This window comes from Acartia tonsa, chromosome 2 (assembly GCF_053477335.1).
Source record: "Acartia tonsa isolate MP-2025a chromosome 2, ASM5347733v1, whole genome shotgun sequence".
Taxonomy (NCBI): domain Eukaryota; kingdom Metazoa; phylum Arthropoda; class Copepoda; order Calanoida; family Acartiidae; genus Acartia; species Acartia tonsa.
Genome location: NC_137261.1, coordinates 19,654,336 through 19,680,781, shown reverse-complemented (window position 1 = coordinate 19,680,781; position 26,446 = coordinate 19,654,336). Strand labels below are relative to the sequence as shown.

Genomic DNA, 26,446 nt, shown 5'->3' with positions numbered 1-26,446 from the left:
ATGATTAATTGAGAGATATTTTTTCCCTGTATATTATGTGATATATGTAAGCAAGATTATAACTATGTCATATTTCTTCCATACCAGACAGACAAATAGCTTCCCTTAAAAATTATTTGGTAATGTCTGTCTGGGATGTTAGATTTTGATACGGAAAGGAAAATTATACAAATCCTTATTGCATAATTTCTTAAACTTGGAGATCAAAATTTTTATATATTTACAATTTTTGTAAGCAAATTCTGATTATTCAGGTCTGACACTCTACAATTATTAATGTTCTTTTGTCCTACCTTTTCATAGCTTCGCTTTTATGGATGTTGTCATCCTTGTTTAAAACTAATCAATCGATAAGATATTTTCAAATTTCTTTTTGCTTTTAGGTTGATCACACATATGACCGAACCTTTGTGATGAAACAACTGGAAGAGTTAGAAGAACTGCTAGTCAACCTTATTCAACCTCATCTTACCGATAAATCTGTAGGAAGAGTAGATCAGGTCAGCTCAACTTTCTAAGGATAATTCTGTCTTTGTTATGTATCAGTTCAGATTCTTTCACTTAGAAATAAACAATCCTTAATTCAACGTAGTTATTTTCGAGTGTATGTTTATTTATTTACCAGCGATTATGCCCCTAAAGGCCTTTAGGGACCATTGTTATGGGGGGTGGGAAGTTGTTCCCCTCCACATTCAATTTTTATGTGGTATTTTTATTTTCAATTTTGGGGATGTATATCAATATACCCCTTTGGATCCCTAAACTTCTGACCTGTTATTATGTAATTTACATTCCCATGTCCCCTCCCTCCCTCCCTCCCTGAGCATATTATTCATATTAATAAACCTGTTAAACATCTGTTTTTGTGAACCTTAATTATGTTTTCCAACAACACACATTTCTTATAATTACTACCATAGATTAGATTCAAGGATATGTACATGGCCTTAACCTATAATACAAAGTAGAAGGATGTCTGTCTCTCTGTTTGTTTGTAGCGAAGGATCTTGCTAACTGCTGAACCGATCGGGTTCTCTTTTACAGGGTAGCTTCTCATAGGTCCCGGGAAGATTTATAACTATTTTCTCAGGGGGTGGGACACCTCCAACCCCCCCCCCCCCCAAATTTTTTTTTTTAAATTTATCTTTTAAATCTAAAATACGAAAAATTGGTTTGATTAAACCTCTATGGGGCAAAGCCCCCAGAGGCTAGGGGCGAAGCCGCTAGTTACTATATAACACACTAGCGGTTCAGCGGTTAGTGAGATCCTTCGCTGCAGCAAAAAAAAGCTTACTACATTATATAATAGGATTATCATTTTATACAACAAAAAAGCTTCTATCTTCTTTATTGATATAAAAGGGTGATTACCTTATCAAAAGAATTTGGAGTGTCATTTTATCCCCATCCCTGAAATAAAAAAGGTCAATGCATTTCTTCCAATTGTCTTGCATCTGATATACCAGCATTAAGAACTATTAACGTCTTGAGTTATAACGCGGAGTTGGGTTGTTATTAAGACCAATCACATTTCGAAACGACCAGATGAGCAATCCGTGTCATGCCAAGTAGCGATATAATCTTCTGATAGAAAGCTTAAGGCAACTTAATTTTAACTTATTTATTTTTCTCTTAACCCTTGGATTATGATAAACCAATATGTAAATACTAGATTTATATAAGTAGTCAATTACCTACTCAATATGTGCAAAGAACATAAGAATATATCTATAATACACAGTAGCTTGATGTCCGTCCGTCTGTCCGTCCGTCCGTCTGAAGCTTAAAGATCTTCCCTCCAAAAATAAAAAATTACCCCCCCCCCCAATTTTTTTTTTCTTGCGTAGGTTAGCTCTATTTTTCCACAATTTTTTTTCTTATGGGGAAGTTAGTTCACATAAAAGGCTAGGGGCGAAGCCGCTAGTGTATTTAAAAATGCAAAAAAATAAGATAAACAAGTTCATATGAAATTATGAGAAAAAAATTCCGACAGTTTTCCATAAGAAAATAAAGCTGTCTATAAAACGATGTAATAAATAACTATTGTTTCAGATATTTACCGTGGTGAAGACCGGAGACTTTCTGGACAGCATCTACGTGCCAAAGAAGAACCCCGAGATGCGCAGGATTATGGGCGGGGTTGTGGATGACGTCAATAGCTGCATTGAGGCCGGGGTGCTCTGACAAAAGGATATTGACCAACTTTATCCAGATATTTTATAAATTATTTATTTTAATTTCTGCAGATAATTGGACGAAAATTTTAGTACAGTTATAATAGAACAGTTCAGACTAAAGTTAAAGACATATTTGTTTGATAAATAGATTTCTTTTTAAAAAATTGAAACAAAAAAATTTGTTCTTAAGAAGATGTACGGTTCTATTATTTCTAATTTATTGTCATTATTTCTGAATTTCTTATAAAATTTACCAATAGTTGAATAAGTGTAACTTAAAATAAAAAATATCAAAGTTCGATTTTTTTTCTATGTATAAGGGGGGGGGGGGTTTAATGCAACCATCTCGTAATCAATGTATAAATGGCCCTTAGAATACGAATTTTGATCTAAAATTCTGCATGAGTAATCCTTGGTAGGTCTATTTTCCCTAAATTGAACAAAAAAGTTGAAAAAGTAACGGCTAACGGCTCAGCCGTTTAGCCGTTTTTTGGTTATTTTTAGGGCAAATCTGTTATAAATTACGTAGGAATCAACTTTTTGAAACATATTTTTGCTTTAAATCTTGTGAAATGATACAAAAACAACATTTTCAGATTTCTAGTACCAGCAACTACCGGCTAGAACCGTTTGAAAACATTTTGGAGCAGAAAATAGTATTATGTGGAGATAGGTTTCGTGATGATTTGCATTGAAAATAGCGCAAAAAATGGCTAAACTGCTGAGCCGCCAGCTGTTAGCCGTTATTTTTTCAACTTTTTGTTCGATTTAGGGAAAATAGACCTACCAAGGATTACTCATGCAGAATTTTAGATCAAAATTCGAATTCTAAGTGCCATTTATACATTGATTACGAGATGGTTGCATTAAAAACCACCCCCTTATTTTACAGATCTCGTCATCAAGGTATGCAAAAACAACATTTTAGAAAGCTAAAAATTTATAAGTGGAAAAAATAGATTTGTTTTATATTGGCGACATAAAATTAACCTGGGTTTATAGGAAGTGAATTTAAATTTTCTCGTCTTTCTTTCTATGATAAAGATACTAAGAATGCCCTTTATATCCTGACTTACGAGATCTGTTCAAAAATCATCCAAAATTCAGAAAGAAGTATTTTTTATAAATAGAAAATCCATGTATCCGTAACTTTTAAGGCATTGTGAGTTTATTTTACTTTGTGACTATTAAATATTTTTTTATTACTTTAACAAAATAAGATTTTAATTTCAATGTATACTGTTATTGTAATAATGTTACCCAGTATAAAATATTTAGGTGTTGTTTATGGATATAAATTATAAATATTTTTATAGTAAATCAAAATTCTTCATTTTTTAAATTTAACTGGCAAGAAAGAGTTAACTACATTTTTATTGGTTAAAAACTTAATTTTCATGGAGAAGTTTCCAAGCTATAGCTAACAAGCGAAAAAAAATCTAATATGATATTTGGGGGGCAGATAAAAAGGTCTTCTCAACTTTGAAGTGTTGCCTCCCAAAATCACGAAACCCTTTGAAATTTTTTAAAATTAATTCAGCTGGGAAAAAAACATGAATAAAGTAAAAGATAGGCATATATGAACATGAAATATCAAAATCTAACTGTGATTTCTTTTTTTTTAACTTTAATTTGAAGAAAAAGTCAGAATTTAATTTGCACCTTGTTGTAATTTAATGGGATTGGGATAGTTAAAGGAAAAAAACTAAAAAAATTTACCATATTTTAATATTCCCTTTCTTGAACTATTGTTTAAAATAAGCTTTTTATTCTCATTAACACTTTCAAAAAGATATTAAGCACTTTTTAGTTTGTTAATCAAGTTATTAATGGAAAATAATGCAGGACAATAATAAATTATAATGAGATGATAGGTATATGACAATAGTTAAATTTTGTTGCTTTTATCAAAATTGTACTTTAGATATAATTAATGAATGTTTTAGATAAATTAATTGGATGTAATTCTCAAGTCAATTTTATTTGTGTAAATAAATAATGTAATAAAATAAAGTGTTTTTTCATATCTTTATGTTTTTTCTAATCTAAGATGGGAAGGGACTTCTATAATACAAAGTAGAACGATGTCTGTCCGTCTGTCTGTCCGTCTGTCCGTCTGTCCGTCTGTCTGTCCGTCTGAAGCTTAAGATCTCAGTAACCACTGAACCGATTGGGCTCTACTCTTCAGGGAATATACCTACTGGTCCTGTGATGGTTTTAAGCTATTTTCTTGGGGGGTGGGACACCCCCAACCCCCCCAAAAAAATGAAAATACCCCCCCCAAAAAAAATTTTTTTTTTTTACTTTTCCTTTTTAAATCTAAAATACGAAAAATTAAGTTGATCAAACCTAGCAAAGCCCCTAGAGGCTAGGGGCGAAGCCGCTAGTAGGACTATAAATCATACTGGTACCCAAAGTTTTAGAAAAATCCATTAGGCTATATCATTTGTCGGCTTAGAATCTCTGGGTACTTATATTAAATCTTAGTGTCCAAATTTTTAACCAATTATTTGATCTACAAAACTGGTAATTTTATTTATAATTATTGGGGATGTATGTATATCCGATTTTTTTATAAGCATGATCCCTTGCCCTAAGTTAAAGCTAGTGTGATGGGTCTAATTAAGATGGTGAGATGTTAACCAATCATTTTATCACCTAGCACGCAATATTTATAGGGAGGTTTTAAAGTAATGGTAATCAAATAGGGAGGAGACATTGGGCTGTTAATTACACCAGTCACAAAAGTTTTATATCAAAGTTTTCTGATTTGTTGGCTGAACAACTTTAAGGACTTTTAACGAATTTTGATTGGTTTGTCAGCAAGATGTGTGACAACCTTTCAACCACTTAATGTAGTCTACAGAAGGGGTAATTTTGTGAATCATCATTACGAATGTTCATCAATTTATCGGCCATTGTCTCATCCCTTTAAGTCCCTGAATGCTAATAAACAATGCCATCTGACAGACAAAGGCTTTTCTATCATTTGATGATATTTTATTTCTATATTTTGTTACTCAAGATCTCAAAAACCGCCATAGAAAACAATTTTTATCATGAAGTTGTTCTAGAGACTTAATGATATGAATATTTATACTTTTATAATTATTTTTGCCCATACTTTTATCAACCATCCTTAAACGTCCTTAAAGTAGCCGTCTTACCAAAACCTGTTAACTTTTTAGCATTCATGCTTAATAATACTTAGAAAGGGATATTATTTCTTAAAAGTCGTACTTTAGAAAATTTTGATACTATTTTTCATAAACCCCTTTTAAACTGAGAGGGGACAATGGGCTGGTTGTTTCACTAGTCCCCAAGGTTTTATAATTATGATTTCTTATTCGTTGGTTTAACATCTTTGGTGCATTTAGTAAATTTTGATTGGTTGATTCATTATAATGTGTGTTCCAACGGTTTAACCACTAATTTTAATCTACAGAATTTTGTTTATCGTCACTTGGGATGTACATTAATTTATCAGCCATTATCTTACTCCTTTTTATCCCTGCCTCTTTAATTTGTCTGTCTGTTATACTCTCTCACGTAGTTGTTGCTTGCTTTTCACCCTCGTAGCACACCACCTCTCCTGGTTTCTTATATTCCTGTATTAAAGTTTATTGTTCTTTTCATCTAAAATATTCTTAGCTTGTCGTGGATGCGTCTATTTTGAAGATAATCGACCTTGTTGAGTCTAAATATTTTACACGATTTTTTTAAAATATCTCTATCTATGTCCATAGTCATTAATTTTCAGTTTTTGCCAAATTCTGAAGATTAAATCAATTTGAAAATATTAATTCTATTGATAACGTTAATGCAGTAGATAAATCACATGAAATATTTTTATTTAAACTATGAACAACAAAAATTTGCAATTAAAAATATATTAGTTAAATCTTAAAAGGAAATGATTAAAATTGAAGATATCTGTGTGTAGTAAGGCAAGGATATACCATTATAATCATTTCCTTTATTTAATTTTCATACAAGCGGAAATTATGTTTAAATCCATAAGGACATTAAGCCCATTCTAGAGCCTTTAAATATCTCAAAAGTGTAACAGCAGGTTAGCAATTTTTTTAATTAGAATTTTGCTGTAATTTTACAGTAAGATAAGGCTAAGAAACTGGTTTCAATATTAAGTTTGGTTGAATGGATGGGGAAAGTGTTTACTCCTAATAACTAATTTCAAAATTTAGCAAATCATTATTATTTGATCACATTGATTTTTGTAGCATAGTAGTTTTAGACCCGTTTGTGAAAGATATCTTCTGAATTTCTATAATTAGGGGTGGTCGTACTGCACGTCCGTCCGTCTGTATGGGAATGATAGAATTGTCCTATCGATTTTAAACTTGGCACGGTGATTCCTGTAATAGTTAGATAAGATATAGAATTTGTAGCAACTCTATAATCGTTACCACAATGTCGTTTAAAAAAATGTTGATTTGTAGGGACTTGTAGTTGTGTTTATATTTTCGACCTATTGGCTGATTACAAAGACCCAATGCAAAAACGGGACAGGGTCCACGCTCCTTTTTATACCTAAAATAAGCTCTTAAAAGCTTGCTACCAGTAGTGCACAATCAATGTAATAGTATAGCGGCGGGCATAAAAAATAATTGACAACAAAAATACAAATATCTGATTTTAGGTTTGATTATCTTCAATCTACAACAAAGTAATGAAAAGCTGTTTTTGCTGTTAGGATAAAACACGAATGAGATCATTATTGGAAGAGTAGCAACAGCATTAGGATATAGAATTATCATTAAAGTATGTATCATGCAGTGTTTATGTTTATTTTATATATATTAACATCTTATGGATGTAATCTATAACCTTATTTGATTTTAAAATAGTAATTTAAACATTATTAGAAAGTGTAAAAAAATGGTAGTCAACAAAAAATCTACCCAGGAGATCTTGTATTGTAAATGCTGTTACACAAGGATGGATCAGCTCTGGAACGGAAGGACAAACGAACATTAACACTTGCAGAGTTTCAGAACTGAATAGGCAGAATTGTAAGTAAATTTTTTGTAAGAGTGCTTAAATACAATACTTCCTTTTAGGACTTGATTATACAGCTGCTTCGCTTATACCTTGATGTAAAAGGAATCATTATTTACATAGAAAATTGTTGTTAAAAAGGTTAAAAATCAAAATGTTATAAATAGACTTACGAAATTTCTGGTAACGATTAGAGAGTTCCTACGCTTCATTAATCGTCATAGGAATCATCATGAAAAGTTTAAAACCAATAGGACAATTCTAACATGTCTAATTGAAAGAAAAGAGATGCCCGGACAAATGGACGGGCCGACCCTATTTATAGAAAAGTTTCGCTTTTAATATTATTCTATAGAACTTGTTTGTTTAACGTTTATGTTATAATTATATCAACATAAGACTTCCTCAAAAAATGTTATCGTTATTATTTCAACATAAGTAGTTATAGTGCCATTATACTAAATTTATGTCGATATTGTGTCATACATTGCATTTTCTAGTGAAAATATGGGTTTAGTGCTCGGTAGGCACTTTGAGATAAATCACTATTACATTGCAATAAAAAAGCTATTAGGTTAGGTGATAAGAAATGATGAAATCTTTATATATTAAATGGTATATTGTTTATTTTGTTAAGATATCTCTAACCACTAAATAGGTTCTACATTTAAGGGAAGCTTCACATAGGTCCCAGGAGGTTTTAAGAATTAAAAAAAATTAGTCTTTAAATGGTTTTAGGATAATTATTAGCCCTTTTATTCCCAATTTGAACACATACCCCCTTTTTCTAGGGGCGCAACATTAATATATAAAAAAAAATGCAACGATTTCATATGCTTTGTTAACTATGGCATTTGGCGGTATTTTTAACTTTCACTAAAGGTTAAAAAAATGTTTTTGGTTGTAGTTTAATTAGATATCTACTGAGCATAATTTATAACAGCAGTGCTCTAGTTAGCGTAGCAGCTATACAATTATTATCATAATGTCAGCACGTTCTTTTATTATTTAGAAACAAAATAATTACAAGCCGAGGAGTGCAGGAGCGGGTTGTAACCATCCCCCTGACAAAATTAAGGGGGGTGGATAGGGATACACGGTTACACCTCTCTATTGGTCCAACCCTCTTGACTGGGGACATGGGGGTGTGCAAAAATTTGCTTGACATTGGCCATGTATTGTACATTCCCAATGATGATATACAAAATTACCCTTTCTGTACAATACAATTAGTGGTTGAAACGTTTTAACACTCAACTTATTGAACCGACCAATCCCCACAATCCATACCAACACGAAACTTGCATTCTAACAAACTCTAATAAATTTTCTCTATTGTCAAAAACCAATGAAAATGAGATTCAAGCTAGGAGACAAATATGTTTTGATAGCAGGTATGGATCTGAAACAATAGGCAATTATTCCATAGGAAAATTTGTAAACTTTTGGCAACAAGAATAAAAAGATTTAAGTTTGCAAAGCTTGGTAAAAAAAATGATTAATTTTAGAATGATATGTATGCAAGTGTATACAATTTTTGTCTTCATTTTAGGTTGCTTATATAGTTCTCAGATATTAGATAAAAATGTTCCTCCATGGTCATTGGAGGGCATAATAAGGGAGTATCATTATACATTAGCCAGATGGGTGAAGCATTTTTCAGGGTATGCAAGAATCTCTCACAATATCCACGTATTTTATATCCATTCCTATATTATTATTGTAATCTAAACTTTACATGATCTAAGATGTCGTATTCCTTATGTGAATTTTTCAAAAAACAAGTTGAATAAAGCAATTTTTGACACTTTATAGGATTAAAAAATACGCACCCAACTGTCAATGTATTCCTACAATAGGCATACTTTTTGAGTCAAAATAAGTCTCACTTAAAAACAGCTTTTGATATGAAGTCTTGTCGCTCTTTCTAACTTTAACCGCAGAATGAGCTTTTTACTATAACCGATGTAATCGTTAACGGCGGTTCCTTCTGCTGTTATTTACAGTTATTTTTAAAACTACCTTTAAACATTATAACCTTATATAAATTTTTGTTTGTATAGGCTTGATAAACAAGGCAGTTTTTTTGGCATAATATTTTTATTTCAAAATATGGTATTTTATTTCAAGCTTTATGCTGAAGTTGGTATGATGAGTGTAGCAACCTAATTTTAATGCCGATAGCTGCAACTAAATCTTTAGTTAGGTGACTGGATGAGCGGTTTTAGCCAATTTGCTGCGATTTAGTCAGGGATCTTTAGGGTAAGATACATAGAATTATTTCAATCCTAATCATAATAAACAAGATAAACACTCCTCTGCATTAAGTAATTAGTGGAAAAGTTCTGAAACTGAAGGTTTGTATAACCAAGTCAAACTTGATAGAAGCCAACAATTGAAAGATCCTGTATATGAAACTTGAGTATATATTGTCCAATGTCCACTCCCTGAAGCTCTTTGTAGTGCCTCTGAAAAAAAGGGTATAAATTTTAAAACTTTTGGCCGAAGTATCCCGAATGACATCATATTAGAGTAATGGACAATTCTAATCAGATAATACTTCGGACAAAAGTTTTTAAATTTATCCGCATCTTTTCTAGGCACTTCCTGGGTTTAGCCGTTACCCGAGTCTACAGCTAAACATTCTAAAATCTCTTTTCGGTAGTACAAAAATATAGAAAATATTCGATGGCTGCGGGGGAGGGGGTAAAGTGGTGATTCCCCTCCCCCTCCAAACGAATTTGGGGATGTTGTAGGCACCCACAAAAATTTTTCATTTTACTCCCTCCCCCATTTAAAATTTACCCCTATCTTGGGGGTGCCATAGTTACCACCAACCATTTACCCCCAAAAAAATTTACCCCGGGGGGGAATTTACCCCTGCCAACAGATTTCAGGGAGGGTAATTCAACCCCCTAAGCAAATTTTACCCCTGGGGTAAAAATTTTGGGGGGGAAATTTGCGGCGCGGTTCGCGCGCCATTCTAACCCCCCCCCCAAAAAAAAAAAATACAAATTACCTCCCCTTAAAAAAATTTTACCCCCCAAATAAAAAAGCTTGGACGCTCTGGCTGCGGGGCTTTTTTAATTGGAAGGGTAAAACTGTGAAAATTTACTTTTACTTTTTTCACGGACAAAATTAATTTTAGAGCAGTTAGGATTTACGTTAAATAAAAAAAACACATATTTAAGCTTACACATTTAATATCCAGGTACATCTATAGTAAAAATATTCATGTCATCACATCTTTTTAGTAATTTTCAAGTCTCAAAATGGCATTAACTTTTCAAGCAGTTTACAAATTTTTAATCCCAAATAAATTAATGTTAAGAATAAAATATTTTTGTTTAATTTTACTCCTGAAACTGTATTTTTTGTTGAATAGTAAAGGTACTTTCCCTCAAATTGCTAATCGCGCACTAACCCAAACTTCACCTCCCCACACCATAACATTAGTTATTCAATAATTTGTAAAAGGGGAGAGGGGTAGTTTTTTTTTATCTATGACAAGTAATAAACAAGCAAACGAAAAATCTCCCCTTATTCTAATGTGTTTAAAAATAAGAGGTGCCGTTGGGTCCAATATTTGACTAAAAAACTTTGAGGAAAATCACCCTGAAAAATTTATCTTTGTAAAATAACCTAATAGGAAATCAAGTATTCTAAATTCTAAACACTTTCAATAACAAAGAAAAAACTAATTCATTACTTATCTAAAAATTTTAAAAATATCTTTATTATAGTTTTTTAAAGCAATAACTTTATTTTTATTTCATTTTATAGGCGTTAGTTATTAATTATAAAAAGGTTTATAGTGCAAAGCTTAATTCTTTATTTAAAATCTGTGTCTTATAAACAGTTGAGCTAAAAAGCTTATTTATTATTTTTTTAATAGAAAATGGCATTTTGATTCAATGGCACAATTAATTATATTTTATTTGAAATTCTAATTTTTAAATAATATAATTTTAATCATTTCATTTAATAACTAAATAGGTATCATAGAACATAAATTTAAAGGCTAATAATAAATTTCTGAATTAAAATATAAATATATCTTGTTTATGATCATGATTTGTTATTTTTATATAATTTCAACTCATGTATTATTACAAATATTGTTGTTAAAAAATTAGGTGCATTTGATAAAAATAAAATGCTTTAATTTCACACCAAACCAGTATAATTAAGAGGTGCTTTACTCAGATATTCTAATAGATTTGCTTACCTAGATGGTCTAACAGGCACATTAATCTGTCTAACAAAGAGATTCTTAGCAGACAAACATTTTCGTTTAAATTTAAATATTTATATATTACAATTTATTCCAACAAAACATTAATATGCAAAGCTATATCCTGAGAAATTCGACTATTTTTAGCTGACTAATCATATATAAAATTTAAAAAAATAGCTGCTCTTTTGTACCATTGATATTGATTGATTGTTCCTCCGCTGTTTTGCAATTGTTTACATGTTGAAAAAAGCCCTGAAGAAATCATAAAATAATTTTCTGACTTTTACAAGAGGAAGATTGATCCTCAATAGTCCTATAAATGTTCCCCTGGCTTTTATAAGTACTAACGGCATCGCCCCTAGCCTATAGGGGCTTTGCCCCAAGAGATAATTTTAAAAAATGTAGTACATGTTGTGCAGCACCAAATAGTTGGTATCATCTGCATCATCAAAAAAAAATTGATGGGGAATTTTTATTTTTTTTAGGGGGTTGGAGGTGTCCCACCCCCCAAGAAAATAGCCTAAAACCACCACAGGACCAGTAGGTATATTCACTAAAGAGTAGAATCCGATTGGTTCAGTGATTTCCGAGATCTTAGGGGACGGACGGACAGACATCAAGCTACTTTGTTTTATAGATGAAGCCTTTAAGTAAGCAAATCTTGAACATTCGGGTAAAGTCTCCTGTTAATTATACAAAACTATTATAAAATTATAGATATAATATTGTTATCATTTTTTCACTGGTTTTTAATTTCTTTAATAATTATCATAAATATCACATTTTTTATGTATTTTTAGCACGAGTCTTTACACAATTATTTTTAAAGCATTTTTTCTTCATTTTTTGTTAAATATAATATGATGATTTCTTGTTTTTTTTAAGGGAAGGTCGCAGAATTGTAAAGATATCATAATTTCAGGTTTTTGCTACATTTACCACTCAAATTATGTATTCTATTTTAAACAGTATATTGTAGTAATAGAATCGAAAGAAGCTCTTTATACTGCCTATAAAAAAGGGACATTTAAAAACTTTTAGCCGAAACATCCCAAATGAAGTCATTTTAGAATAGATCATTGTATTAATATGACGTCATTCGGGATACATCGACCTAAAGTTTTAAAATTTATCCCTATTTTTATAGGCACTATAGAGAGCTTCTAATCAAAACAGATTATTATCAAATGTCTTGTTAAAGTCAAACTAATCTTAACTAGAAGCCAAAATATAAGAATTTTGTCGCCCTTTGTTCAGATTACAAAAGGTTTTAAGACATATGCTAAAGTTCTAGATCATGCTATCTTTACAATTAGCTCTATCGCCTCCTATTTTGTTTTTTATTTGAGATAAAATTTAAATGTAATAACAATTAGGTCCCGTTTTTTTAACAATATTTCAATAATTTTAATCATATTTAAATTCAAATATTGCTTGCTTCGATGTCTTACAGGAATAGCTCTATAAAGTTTTAAATTTTAGAAAATTTTTATTTTCATGTTGGCTTTTAGTTTTAATTAATTGCTATGAAAAAAAGCTTTTATAAACATTGTAGTCTAATTAATATTTAAAGAAACAAAAGATATTGGTATTGCTATAAACAAAGTATATCTAATTAATTATTAATTAAAATGTATGATATATATGTTAATAATTATCAACATTCATTAAGGCCTTTAAAGTATTGGCGACATTGGTTAATTATTAAAAATAAACTTTATGAATGACCTGATAATTAGAATTAAAAACAAAGCGTCTATACAAAACGAATTGTCTTAATAACAAGAACAATGTTTTCCAAATTAAACGTAATCGTAACAGAATCGTTACATAAATTATACTTCCAACTAATATCTCATAAACTTTTTTCCAATATGTCTTCGAAACCGATTATTCGATTAGAACCGGTTTTAAGCCATAAAGTATAATGTATCTTATCGTATTGCATTTTCTACGATTATTAAATTAAAAGTCATACAATTATTACCAGTTTTGTTAGCCTGGGGTTTCGGCTCCTCGGGGAAAAAACTGGTATTAATCTTATAATTTTTCATTTTATCATTCGCGAAAGGTGTCTACAATACGATACGATAAATAACTATTACAAATTTAGATCAAACTTATTAAGCTTAAATAACATACAAAAATATATAGCAACACCAAATTCTAAAGTATTCTTAATTACTTTTAAATTTTTATAGAACTGCAAAAACTGTAAAATTTTGTTTAAAATGAAGCATAAATTCGTCCCGTTTCTAGTTGCACAGCTACTGTATAACTTTTTATTTTGTTTTAATTAGGTTCACTAGTAACAGTGTCCACGGAAGGTTGGTTGGTAATTGTTGATGAGTTGATAATACTTTGAATAATAAGGCTTTCTGTTGTTGAATTGTTGGATATACTGCTCTCTAAATATATAAAAGTTTATATATTATTTAATACTTATATTTGCGGAAACTTTTGTTTAATGAAATCTTCCAATTTTTAACATTTATAAAACAGCCTACTTTATTGCTTTTAAGATCCATGACAGATCTATATAGGAAATAAATGTCTATATATGAGCTCAATTTTTCTAAGCGATAATTGTTTAAAACTCATAGTGCTCCAATAATCCGTAATAAACTCTCATTGACCAGAATGATAAGACCCATTATTTTACTGTATGAAGAATAAATTCATTTTTTTATTTCATGTTGCTATTTGAATTATAATGAAGTATTAAATTTCTATCCATAGAACAGGAAATTTAAATTTATAATATAGTAATTAAAAGAAAACTTAGTTTTAAAATAATTTGATACTAGCGATACGTGCGTAATGTGATCAGATATTGAACTAAAATTTAACAGTTAACTAAACATTTTAACCCTTTTAGGACGATAATTTGAAATAAAAATATTAAGATCCTAAAATAGTTTAAAGAAAGAAATCGTCAGGGAGAAGATTATAGAAGAATAGGGTTAATAGTCAGAATTCAGATAACCAAAAGAAAGTAAATAAAACATTGAATAAACCTAGCCAATAGCGAGATAATTATATCGAGCCCAACTCTAGTACATTTATAATAATGGGTCCTTCATCATTGAACTAGAAATTTTACTGGTACCCAAAGTTTAATAACTCCAAAATATGAATTTCCAAGCTATTCAGCTAAAAGTATAAATTGACAGAATGGTTAATTTTGCTCATCATCAGTGTGGGTGTATATCAATTTATCATTCATTGCCTTATCTCTTAATTTCCCTGGACCTTAACTATTCTTTTACTTCAAACCAAAATATTTCTAGACTTGTTAGTTCATTCTCCACTTTAAAAGTAATTGTCTCAAAATATCTTGGAATGGACAAACAGACAAAGGTAGTTATAGAGCAGATAATCAGATGTCACAAAAAAGAAAATAAATTGAGAGAATATGCGAAGATAATCAAGATACCATTACACAGGTTTATGTTTTTAAGCATGACAGATAGGCAGATGGACAAAACAATGTATAGACTAGACTAGGAATCTTTACTGTGGACTACCTTCAATATAAAATTATATTTAACCCCATAGTGTTACAAATTTAATTACTGATGGACTGACTGACGGACAGACAAAGTGAACCGAGAGTAGCTGTGCTACTAAAAAAAGCATACCTGTAGTTCTAATGGCAGGACCACCCGCCCTGCCATTACCCCAATCAAGAAGTAATTGTCCCATTATAAAAAGAACAGAAATGAGCATCATCATCCCAATTAGGATTAGGAACCATCTGAAAGTTCAAGTAAAATATCAAAATTTTCATAAGTTTAGGCTAGGTTTCTTATGAGTAAGATATTTATAGATTTGATGTGAGATTCAAAATTTAGGAAAATGCCAGAAAAAAATACTTCAAAAGCCTGAAAACAAACAGAAAAAATATATAAAAGCCAAATCTAACAAACTGAAAGTTTTTAACTTTATAAATTTTCTTAATTTTTACAACTAAAACTTGAAATTTCATAATTTTCATTGATAATACCTGCAAATAGGAAAACATTTAGGTTCAGGTGGAGTGATATCTGCCTGATGGTGCGGTGAGGGTATGTGGATGGGGGATCTTCCTGTCCAATTCACATGCTTCTTCTTCTTAGAACTCTTTGCACCATTCTAGATATAACATTTGTTAGGTTAATACTCTTTGCATCATTCTAGATATAATATTTGTTATGTTAATACTCTTTGCATCATTAAAAATACAATAATTTTTAGGTTAATACTCTTTGCATCATTCTAGATATAATATTTGTTAGAATAAACTCTTTGCATCATTAAAAATACAACAATTTTTAGGTTATTACTCTTTGCATCATTCTAGATATAAAAGTTGTTAGGTTAATACTCTTTGCACAAATATAACACAAACAACACATGACAGAGGGATGTTATCCTATTATATAAAGTAGTAGGCGTTTTTTGTCTGTCCCGAAGGATCTCACTAACCGCTGAACTGATATTGTTCTCCTTTACAGTGCAGCTTCTTATAGGTCCTGGGAAGGTGTTAAACTATTTTTGGGGAGGGTGTCTTCACCACCTCCCCCCCCCAAAAAAAAAATATTTTTTTACACTTTTGAAACTCCAGAATTATTTTCATACCTACTCTTCTGCACTTTTTTAAAATCTCATAAATGATTAAATCAACAATCTCTACTTTTCCTTTATAAGCATTCCTTTAGTCCAGAGAAGGCCCTGAGAAGGCTTAGGGTTATATTTTATACTGAAGTACATGATGATCTCAACTTGAATTTTGTCATGAATGTTTTAAAAGAAACAACTGCATGATAACTGGTTAAAATTGGGGAAAATGTTACTGTGGTAGTTGGACAGACAGATTGGCCTTTCCTAGAGCATGCTATGCTCCGGGACTACCGATAACACCCAGACGTTAATCCCCTCCTTATCACAATTCTAGCCAACCTATTCTGCCATTGTTTGATCCTCAAAGAAAGCGGTCAACTTATCCACCGCTGATATAGGGAGGGAGTTGCCCCTCCCCTCTGCATGTTCAAGTAACCTACCCCTTTCCAGGGGACGTCTACCTTACCCCCTACCGGAGCCTACCCATCTACTATTCACCTGGCTGAGGCTCCCCCATCTTCTCCACACCCATTCTCTACCTAACCCATTTGTAATCTGTTTTGTATATAAAGCTATTAACTTGTTGTATATATTCAGTTCAAATATAACCTTCAAACAGTAACTACTTGTAGTACTTCATTGATAGAATCCTTAAGGCTAGGGGCTCTTTTGACCGAACTCGCTCAGTAGGGTTGAACTGCTTCACCCCTACCACATTACGTCATTAATGCAAACACACAAGAACACATATGAATAGATAGATACTGAATAATCTCATACAAAATTTCTAATTGGTATAATGAAGCAAAATAAAGAACAGGAATTTTGGCAAATAAAACAGATCAGTATATAGAAATATCAATTATGTGTTTTTATAAGAAGATACAATTATTAAGTAGTCTTTCTGTCTTCCAAAGACAAGAGACCCCATTTTTTTACAAAAGATTTACTTACAAGAGATATCTTATATAATCGAAAAAATGGGGATTCTACTAAGAGCTTCAAATTGTGCATTTTCTATTACGTTTTATGGCGCTATGTTACTGCAACACCCCCCCCCCCCTCCACCCCACCAGCGCTCTTCATGAAGCTTCTAATTCCCTGCCCATTTTACATGCACGTCAGGGTTAAAGGGAAGATCTATAGGTTGAACAAATTATTCAGAACAATCTATTTGTTATACTTTTTAAGTAAAATGATTTAAAGATACCAATACGCCCCCTCCACCCCACCAAAAAAAAATCCTAAAAATATAAGTATGTTTATACTTATACATTTATATTCAGCTTCTTCAGTTCTGACATTCTACAAGTTTAAAAATTCCTTTGGGCAAGAGATATTCATTGCTCTAGAAATAGTAATTTTTTAATGCTTGTGTGGTATCCGCCTAGGGTAAATGGCAGACACCAGAGTTCGAATAAAGACTACGGCAGTGTGAACAGACGTGGACACCTTACTATAGAGAAGCTACGCTTCTCTAGCATTCACTAGACAAGAATCAACATCTATTTCAGTTGTCACTTTATTGGAGGTTTAAAGGATACTAAAGCTATATACAACAAACAATAACTACATGGATAGGAATAAATGATCATAACATAAAAGCATTATAATACATATACAATAGTCAGTTTGGGCAATCATGACTCCCCATCCCTGGAAAGGGTGGGGGGAATTAAGAATACAGTTAACCATAATATAAATACATATGGATTAGGAATAAAGATGGTTAAAGATAAATCATACAGTAAAACATAGATAATTGCAATGGTTAGGTAGATGGCTATCCCTGTCTGGGGCAGGCAGGATAGCCCATGGAGCAGCACAATAGGTAGATAAGCATAGAGGGGTTGAGTGGTAGGTCTGGGTACTAAAGAGGGAAGGTTTGATGATTACTTGTGACAACAACAGTCTGTGTGGGGGTGATTCTATCAGATGAGGGCAGGTTTAGATCCTTTATCCTCAGGGTTGAGGTGGTGCTGATAACTTGGTGGTTGAAGGGGAAGGTTCCGGTGCTTAAGATGGGAGAGGGAGGGGTAACACCCCTCCCTCCATTTGCAGGACAACTGAGAGATAAAATCAGTACCGTTATCTGACATCTTTTCAGGTGGCTGCATAATTGTAGAATAACAGGATTTAACTAGGTGCGTAGCATCACTATAATGTCTTGGTTTCTGCATGGTCCAGAGCTGCCGCATACCACAACTCTCCCCTCGGAAGGCTGGAGGGGTTGTCTGCACCGCCAGACTTCCGACAGTGGTTGCGGCCTTCAGTTTGTTGTCCTTGTGGAATGGGTCCGCCAGGATACCAGTTGCTGGACGGTGGTGGACTCCAGCCCTCCCCAGGTCTAACGGAATCGGCTATATCTGCTGGAGTAGCTGGTCCTGTTGGATCTTCTGGCCGTTGGATGTGTACCTCTGAGGCCACCCTGGCAACCTCCAGGGGTGGCACAGCACATGAGGGGGCTTGGACCAGGTTCATTCGGCTTCCAGGGTCTCTGTCAACGCGGGCAGGTGGTGGTTGCCATACTGTAGGAGCGTTGCCTCCTTCAGGCTCATTCTGGACATTGGCAGGGTGGTGCATGGCAGTCCGACCTGCGGGGTAGGGAAAGGTAACAGTCCACCCTTTATGCCGGAGGCTGTCTTGGATCTGCAAGGGTGGCTCCGCTCTAGTTGGCTGGGAGACAGGCCCATCCACGGACACTGCTGCTAGTGGACTGGAGGCACAAGGTTCCGGAGTTCCTCCCCTAGCCTGAAGGGGTCCAGGCACATTGTCTCCATCTTGGGTAGACATAATTGTTGGGGATCCTCTACTTCTATGGTTAGGCTCGGCACTTGGCGCATCTAGTTGTGTTACTCCCCAGGCAGCGGTCAAAGCTTCTTCAGTTTGGCTGGTAATGGCTGATACCCTGGCTCCTGGGGCAGATGCAGGGGGCGCAGGCAAGTTTGGCCCAGCCCAAACTTCCTGGTACACCAGTGCAATACAATTACCCTGGCTTGGTTGAGGGAGGTAGACAGCTGGATGCAGTTGAGGGTGAGGGACAGCTGGACTCTCCCTGCTGGCTGGGGGCTCTGGCTGGCTGGGGGTGACGGGTGTCACCCCTTCCTCTGGGGCTGCGGGCTCATTCCGGGGTCCAGGTATCTCGGTGGCGGCGACGGTTGTCGCCCCAGGCACCAGTGTGGGGGCGATGGATAGCACCCCCCAGTCTTCACAGGGGTCCAGGTCTCTCGGTGGCGGCGACGGTTGTCGCCCCAGGCACCAGCGTGGGGCGCTGGATAGCACCCCCCAGTCTTCACAGGTGGCGGCGACGGTTGTCGCCCCAGACATCAGCTTGGTGGTGCAGGGAAGCACCTCTCGTTCCTTCCAGGTGGCGACGCCGGTTGGCGTCCCATACATCGACTCAGACTCGCTGGCTAGCGCCTCTTGCCTCTCCCACTCGGCGGCCGCCAGGGCCTCCCCGTACACCGTCCCGGTGGCGCTGGGTAGCGCCCCTCGGCTCTTGCTGGGGGTGGCAGGGGTTACGGACACCGGTCCCCTGTGGTTGCGGCTGCGGTCCAGGCCAACCCGGTTGGGTTCAGCCGCTCCTCCCAGCACGTTGATCCTGGCCACCATGGTCCCAATCTGAGACGCAGACTCCTGGGTAGCCGCGGCCCCAGCGGCGGCAGCTAGTTGGGGTGACGGCTGGGCATCTCCCTCCAGGTGGACCTGGGTGGCAGACTGGTTGCATGCAGGTTGTTGGGCGGCCTGGTGTTTCTTCATTGCCCGGTCCCAACCGGTTCTACACTTGGCGGCTGTGTGGCCGTTGAAGCGGCAGCGCCCCTTCGTCCAGCTGGGTCCCATCAGGCCGGCTTCCCCAGGGTGTATCAACCTGCCAGGTCTCTCCTCCTCCATTTGGGGCACCAGCTGACAAACAGGGTCTCCCCTACTAGGGGTCAGGCGGTGCTGGGCTGCTTGTGGTGGCTCCTTGGTTACATTCAGCCTCCTCCCCATACACACAGGTTCCTTCCATCCAACAGCGGCTCTCCTCCCCTGGGTGGCGAGGCCAGCCTCGGCCTTAGCTTCTGCAGGTGCTTCTCCACATGAGGGATCCTGCCTCTGGGTATGCCAGGTGGTTGGTAGCAAAGGCTGTTGATGGTGCCAGTCGGAAAGGGGGCTATGATCTCTGGGGGGTACCTGTGGCCAGTGTGTGGACAGGTACCCACAGGTGGACCAGCAAGGCCCAGAAGATGCCATACTGATGGTAGCCTGAACTGTATTCCGGACTGTCAGCAGACTGTTGGTAGCCACCTGAGTTGGGCCAGAGTTGCCAGCTGGTATTGCGTCCCTGCCAGGCTCCGTCAGCTGCTGGTGGGGAGCCCCTGCGGTGGTTCTGGTTTTGGCAAGGGGTGGCCTTCTTATTGACTTCCCTAGTTGGAGCTCTGCATCCTGGTGGGCCTCCATATTCAGCAGCATGGGGGAACTTGGCTGGGACATGTGCAGTGGTTCAACAGAGTAGCGGCATCTGGTCTTGGAGTGTGGGGGGGGAACAGCCTCACTGCTGCTGGTCAACCCTGCTCCCTCCGTGCTGGGTAAAGTCTTCCACTGCAGCAGGTCACCAGTCCCCATCCTTAGGCCGGTCCCCAGTCGTTCCATGCCTGGGGGCTCCCAGGGAGGCTTGGGTGGCGGCTCCCCCACCCCCAGGTACGCGTCGGGCATCTGGGTGAAGAGCCTATTCCCCTGGGACAGCTCCCCATCCTCCAGATTGGTGAGGCCAGTGCCAGGGAGGACCTTTCCACCCCAGAAACAGGTGGCACTGGCCCTAGGGCTGGGCCCCTTTGAAATCTCAGTTCTGGTAGTAGTGTCCATCTTGGGGCTGGCCACTAAGTCTCTGAAGCTTGTCACCTTCTCATTAGGCTCAGTTGCATCGTTCAACACCCCCAGGAGGACACCTACAGGTTCAGCAATCCCCAGTCCAGTATTGCTATTTCTCGTGCGTTGAGCACCAACTGAACAGGAGCGGTGCAGCGGACATTCAGTCACCCTTCCAGACAAGGGCATCTCAGGGACCAGGGGTCTGTGACCTGGCATGTGTTTGATGTTCACTGTACTCAACACAGTAGGCCAGAGTAATAACAGAAGCAGTATCGTGTATGAAGAAGCAGAGAGTGGTGGGGTACAGATGTTGGTGGTTCTGGTCCAAATGAAGACTTCTGTCCACCACAGTGTCAGCAGCAGGCCTAGGCACACAGGTAATGCCCAATCATGAATGTCTTCTATTTCCGCACGTCGGGCTAGGGGCTGCCAAGTTCTTATCTTGTAGATGTAGGAGCAGAGTAGAGTAGCCGCGCCGCAAGGGGGTTCGAGCCGGCTCACCCCTAATATAAATACTATAGCTGTGTAATTAGGGTGGTAGTCCACGTAGCCGTAGGCTCGGTCCTCCTGGCTCAAGAGTTTCTGTGGCTGGCGCGTCCCCATGATAAGTAGCAGGGGGTGGGTTTGTTGGTGCCAGCGTCTTGTTTAACTGTTGAGCCTGAGTTGTTCTCCTTTCCAGTATAGCTCTTGATTTCTGTGATAACCAGCGGATCTTAGCTTAAAGGTAAAAGGAATATGTTAGGGATCCACAGATGTCTCTAGGAGCGTATCCGCTGGTAGATATATGGATAGGTAGGCTAACTATATACATATATATATGGCTACACTCCCATATATATATATATACGTGTATAAGAATATCCCCAGAGCTAGCTAGCTTTCCTCCTTGCTCCAAAAAAAATCACGCTTCCTCTGTATAAAGTTCACAACTATGAGGTCGATGGTCCAGGTACACACCACCACTGCCCAGTGTGGGGCATCAAGTCAGGCTATGTCCACAGGGTGGGCGTACTTTCGTTCAGTTACCATATCAGTTTCCAGTGTTGTATGGTGGGGTTAGTATTCACTTACTTGTACCCATGATACAAAAAAACAACATTATTTATCACTTGGGTATTTATATATACATATATTTGTTTCACTAACCACTCAGCTTTGAAGTAGGGTTGGCAGGGCTAGGAGATGTTGAGGGTCTGAGCGGGTTTAAGGAACTGGTTTAGTTTTCCTTATCACACTGTAGACAGGGAGGGAGGAGCTGGCAAGTTTTTCTCCTAAAAAAATATCTCTGTTGTATGCTATAGAGTGGCCCCTCTCCTGTGTGGGTGTGTGTGTGTGCGTGAAATCTCCTGTCCTTGCAACGCGCGTCCGCACCGTCAAATCCGCGCACACGGGGAAAACGCGCTCTCACCCCTCAACTCGCTCTCTCATTGGTCCGCTTCGTCCGTTGGATTTATGATATTTTCCGCACTCTGTTGCGCTACCCGTGAATGGCGCTCTGTGTGTCCGATCGCTAGCCCCACACTACAGACGGACTTAGTCTAGTGTGGGTAGGAAGGGGGAAGCGCGTGAGGGGACGGGGGTAACTCCGTCCGTTTCCCCTGTGAGGGAGGGAGGTAACTGTGTGCTGGTGTAATAGTGCCTGTTCTTCTTAATCCTAGGCTTATCTATTATATCACCCTGATTGTATTTGCCTTCAATGGAGAGGGGCTCCTCCCTTTCCCTTGGAATAAGGGGTGTATTGTTGTTGTGCTATAGGCTTGAGGTGATTTGATTGTATATCAGGGTCTTTATTATATTACATCTAGCTTCTATTTTTGTCCTTATCACAATTGCATAACAGATTTGTTTACCAACTCTGTTCTATTTTTAGCTGTTATCACAATACACAATAAATCCAAGCCTGTTCTATTCTTAGATTTATCACAACACAACAATTTGTTTGCCAAGCTTTGCTCATAAATCTATTGTTTAGCCATCACACCAGGGGGGTAATCCCTGCAATGTAACATAATATCTGTTTTTCTAGATGGGTGGCTGCGTTGTAGCCTCTCAGGATACTTGGAGTTGACGTAGTTTTTCTCTGTTCTGGTGCACTACACTCGTATGTTGGCTCGCAGCTTGCAGCTATGTGGCGTGTTTCAGCCTATCGGCGGCAGGGAATGTCCCGTCCTGCTAGCGCCGCTTGCAGCTATGTGGCGTGTTTCAGCCTATCGGCGGCAGGGAATGTCCCGTCCTGCTAGCGCCGCTTATCCAAATCCAGCTGATGGCGGCAGGGAATTCCCGTCCTGCTAGCGCCACTGGTTCGGATCCTGCTATCTCTTGCAGTAAAATTGGCCTATTTTCAGCCGTTTACACTTATTTGGCTTGTTTCAGCCGGTCCGCAGGCCTGTTTCAGCCTTTTGAGCGCTCAATTCTCCGTTAGATGTCGGCGCTTCTCGCGGTTCTTCGTCCAGTTTCACTTCCACAACTGCCGGATGCAGAGTTAGACTTGCTGTCCAGGGTGGGTAATTCAGGTTGCTTGTGTCAGTTTTGCCAGATTCACTGCTGGGAGTACCTTAGCCTCAGATGCGCGTCTGCTCTACACTTGTGGTTCGCCGTAATCTCACACAGCTGTCACCAAAGTTGTGGTATCCGCCTAGGGTAAATGGCAGACACCAGAGTTCGAATAAAGACTACGGCAGTGTGAACAGACGTGGACACCTTACTATAGAGAAGCTACGCTTCTCTAGCATTCACTAGACAAGAATCAACATCTATTTCAGTTGTCACTTTATTGGAGGTTTAAAGGATACTAAAGCTATATACAACAAACAATAACTACATGGATAGGAATAAATGATCATAACATAAAAGCATTATAATACATATACAATAGTCAGTTTGGGCAATCATGACTCCCCATCCCTGGAAAGGGTGGGGGGAATTAAGAATACAGTTAACCATAATATAAATACATATGGATTAGGAATAAAGATGGTTAAAGATAAATCATACAGTAAAACATAGATAATTGCAATGGTTAGGTAGATGGCTATCCCTGTCTGGGGCAGGCAGGATAGCCCATGGAGCAGCACAATAGGTAGATAAGCATAGAGGGGTTGAGTGGTAGGTCTGGGTACTAAAGAGGGAAGGTTTGATGATTACTTGTGACAACAACAGTCTGTGTGGGGGTGATTCTATCAGATGAGGGCAGGTTTAGATCCTTTATCCTCAGGGTTGAGGTGGTGCTGATAACTTGGTGGTTGAAGGGGAAGGTTCCGGTGCTTAAGATGGGAGAGGGAGGGGTAACACCCCTCCCTCCATTTGCAGGACAACTGAGAGATAAAATCAGTACCGTTATCTGACATCTTTTCAGGTGGCTGCATAATTGTAGAATAACAGGATTTAACTAGGTGCGTAGCATCACTATAATGTCTTGGTTTCTGCATGGTCCAGAGCTGCCGCATACCACACTTGTATTAATATAATGATTTTTTTAATATTCTTTGAAAATTGCCCATATGATGCGTTGAATGATTTTTGAGTATGGCAGAGAACCAGTTTTAATCTAGCGGATATCAATCGTTTCGAAGCCATACTGGAAAAAAATATATTTAATCATTATCCAACTTGCCTTGTATTCTAGAAAATATAATAAAGTTAACAATGGTGCAGATACCAAACACAAACAGAATTCAAATCTCAACAAATAAAAGGATTCATTTTATAATTGGGCATACTGTATAGTATACATATGCATATTAATACAGGGTGTACTATATATATTTTATAATTGAGTATACTGTATAGCATAGGCGTTCAAGGGGGGGGTAATGGGGCGATTACCCCCCCCCCCCCCCAAACGAATTTGGGGGTGCCGTAGGCACCCCAAAATTTTTTTCATTTTACCCCCCCCCCCATTTAAAATTTACCCCTACCCTGGGGGTGCCACAGACACCCTCAACCATTTAGGAGGGGGTATTTACCCCCCCCAAACAATTAAGGGGGGGTAAATACCCCCCCAAAATAGAAAATTTTTTTGTTAGAGACTTTCTATTTTGGGGGGGTATTTACCCCCCCTTAATTGTTTGGGGGGGGGGTAAATACCCCCTCCTAAATTTTACCCCTGCCAACAGATTTCAGGGGGGGTAATTACCCCCCCCCCCAAGCAAATTTTTATAATTGGGCATACTGTATAGTATACATATGCATATTAATACAGGGTGTACTATATATATTTTATAATTGGGCATACTGTATAGTATACATATGCATATTAATACAGAGTTTACTATATATATTTTATAATTGGGCATACTGTATAGTATACATATGCATATTAATACAGAGTGTACTATATATATTGGAACCGGTCCTGGAACGCAGTAGTGACAAACGTCGGAGTGGACACGTAACCTAACCTAACATATTTTAAACCAACTTATAGGTTTTTAAATGCCTAACCCATGCTTTTTAAATGCTTCAAGTTAGTATGAAGCATCGTATCATAACAACTTTTTGAGTAATTTATATCTTCATTTGATAAATATTAAAAGTTATATTTTAGACACCCTGTATATAAATATAAAGTATATATTATTTTTGGTGCATCTTGTAATTATAATATTTGTTTGCAAATTAAATTGACCCTGACAGTGGCAGAGAATAGTTATTTATCGTATTATAAACAGCTTTCCGCGGATATAAAAATGTTCAATTATAAGATTAAGACCCTTTTTTAGCCCCGAAAAGCCGAAGGCACGGGCTAAAAAACTGGTTGTGCATTTTTATATTCGTAGAAAACTGGATATAATACGATGCATAGCTGAGAACCGGTTCTAATCCACCGGATATTAATCGGTTTCGAGGCGATACTGGACAATATATTCATGCTTATTTCATAAGAAATATTTGTTTTAGAATATTCTACATCAACATATTTGTTAAGAAATTTTAATAATCAGACAAAAAAAACAAGGAAAACGTGAATTAGTTACAGGTAGGTGGGTTATGAATAGTCCACTGGTCTAATAAAAGGCTTTTACAAAATAATTGTTATTTCTCTCAAAGTGCCTAGCGACCGCAGAAACCCCCTCCCCATCGTTGTACTTTGTATTATAGACTAGCGGCTAGGTTACACCCTTAGGACCTCTATTGGCCTTGAGATGGGGGGAGGGGGAAGTTGACAAACCCCCCCCCCTCCCCTTCCAATTGTAGTTTTATAAAGAAAAAGTTTAGACACCGTTGTCGAAGTACAGCAAGTCATTCCCAGAACCTATGGGAGCTACATTATAAAGGAGAACCATATCGGTTCAGCGGTACAGATAGACAGACATACACAGATCCTGTACTTTTGTTTATAAGAAATAATGAAAAAACTAACCTTTGGTAGCATTAAATTTGATGATGAGAAAGGAGAGTTGGGTGATGACGATGATTCTTTCTCAGAATGTTCCAGTCTAATTGGTTTTTAAATATCTTTTCAAAGCCATGAATAAATAATATCAAATTTCTTCATGACTTGATGAAGAATTTAATCTGACTTTACTTTTTAAAGAATTATTAATGTTTAGTGATTGTA

General features: G+C 37.0%; 4 protein-coding genes across 6 annotated transcripts in view; 2 read left to right on the top strand and 2 right to left on the bottom strand.

The window, feature by feature from the left end:
- sigmar (Tumor necrosis factor alpha-induced protein 8-like protein sigmar) overlaps positions 1 to 2,685 on the top strand; it is a 113,927-nt gene extending 111,242 nt beyond the window's left edge. The window contains exons 5-6 of one of the 3 annotated variants that reach the window (XM_080148702.1): positions 384 to 500; positions 2,053 to 2,685. In XM_080148702.1, coding sequence (XP_080004828.1) covers positions 384 to 500; positions 2,053 to 2,184 — 249 coding nt within the window. In that variant the 3' untranslated portion in view covers positions 2,185 to 2,685. The remainder of the gene's footprint in view (positions 1 to 383; positions 501 to 2,052) is intronic. The other 2 variants (XM_080148696.1, XM_080148711.1) reach the window with 2 other exon arrangements.
- Positions 1 to 23,508, top strand: part of LOC145306518 (uncharacterized) — a 288,222-nt gene extending 264,714 nt beyond the window's left edge. Inside the window, exon 10 of the mRNA XM_080148685.1 lies at positions 23,499 to 23,508. The gene's annotated coding sequence lies outside the window, so the exon portion shown is untranslated. The remainder of the gene's footprint in view (positions 1 to 23,498) is intronic.
- Positions 1 to 26,446, bottom strand: part of LOC145306512 (uncharacterized) — a 370,409-nt gene that overhangs the window by 303,310 nt on the left and 40,653 nt on the right. The window lies entirely within an intron of this gene.
- Positions 11,842 to 26,331, bottom strand: LOC145306543 (uncharacterized). The gene is made up of 4 exons (XM_080148723.1): positions 26,249 to 26,331; positions 15,440 to 15,567; positions 15,075 to 15,190; positions 11,842 to 13,841 (listed from the first exon to the last, which is right to left on the bottom strand). Exons 1-4 carry the CDS (start codon positions 26,258 to 26,260, stop codon positions 13,726 to 13,728), a joined length of 372 nt encoding a protein of 123 aa, XP_080004849.1. The 5' UTR covers positions 26,261 to 26,331; the 3' UTR covers positions 11,842 to 13,725.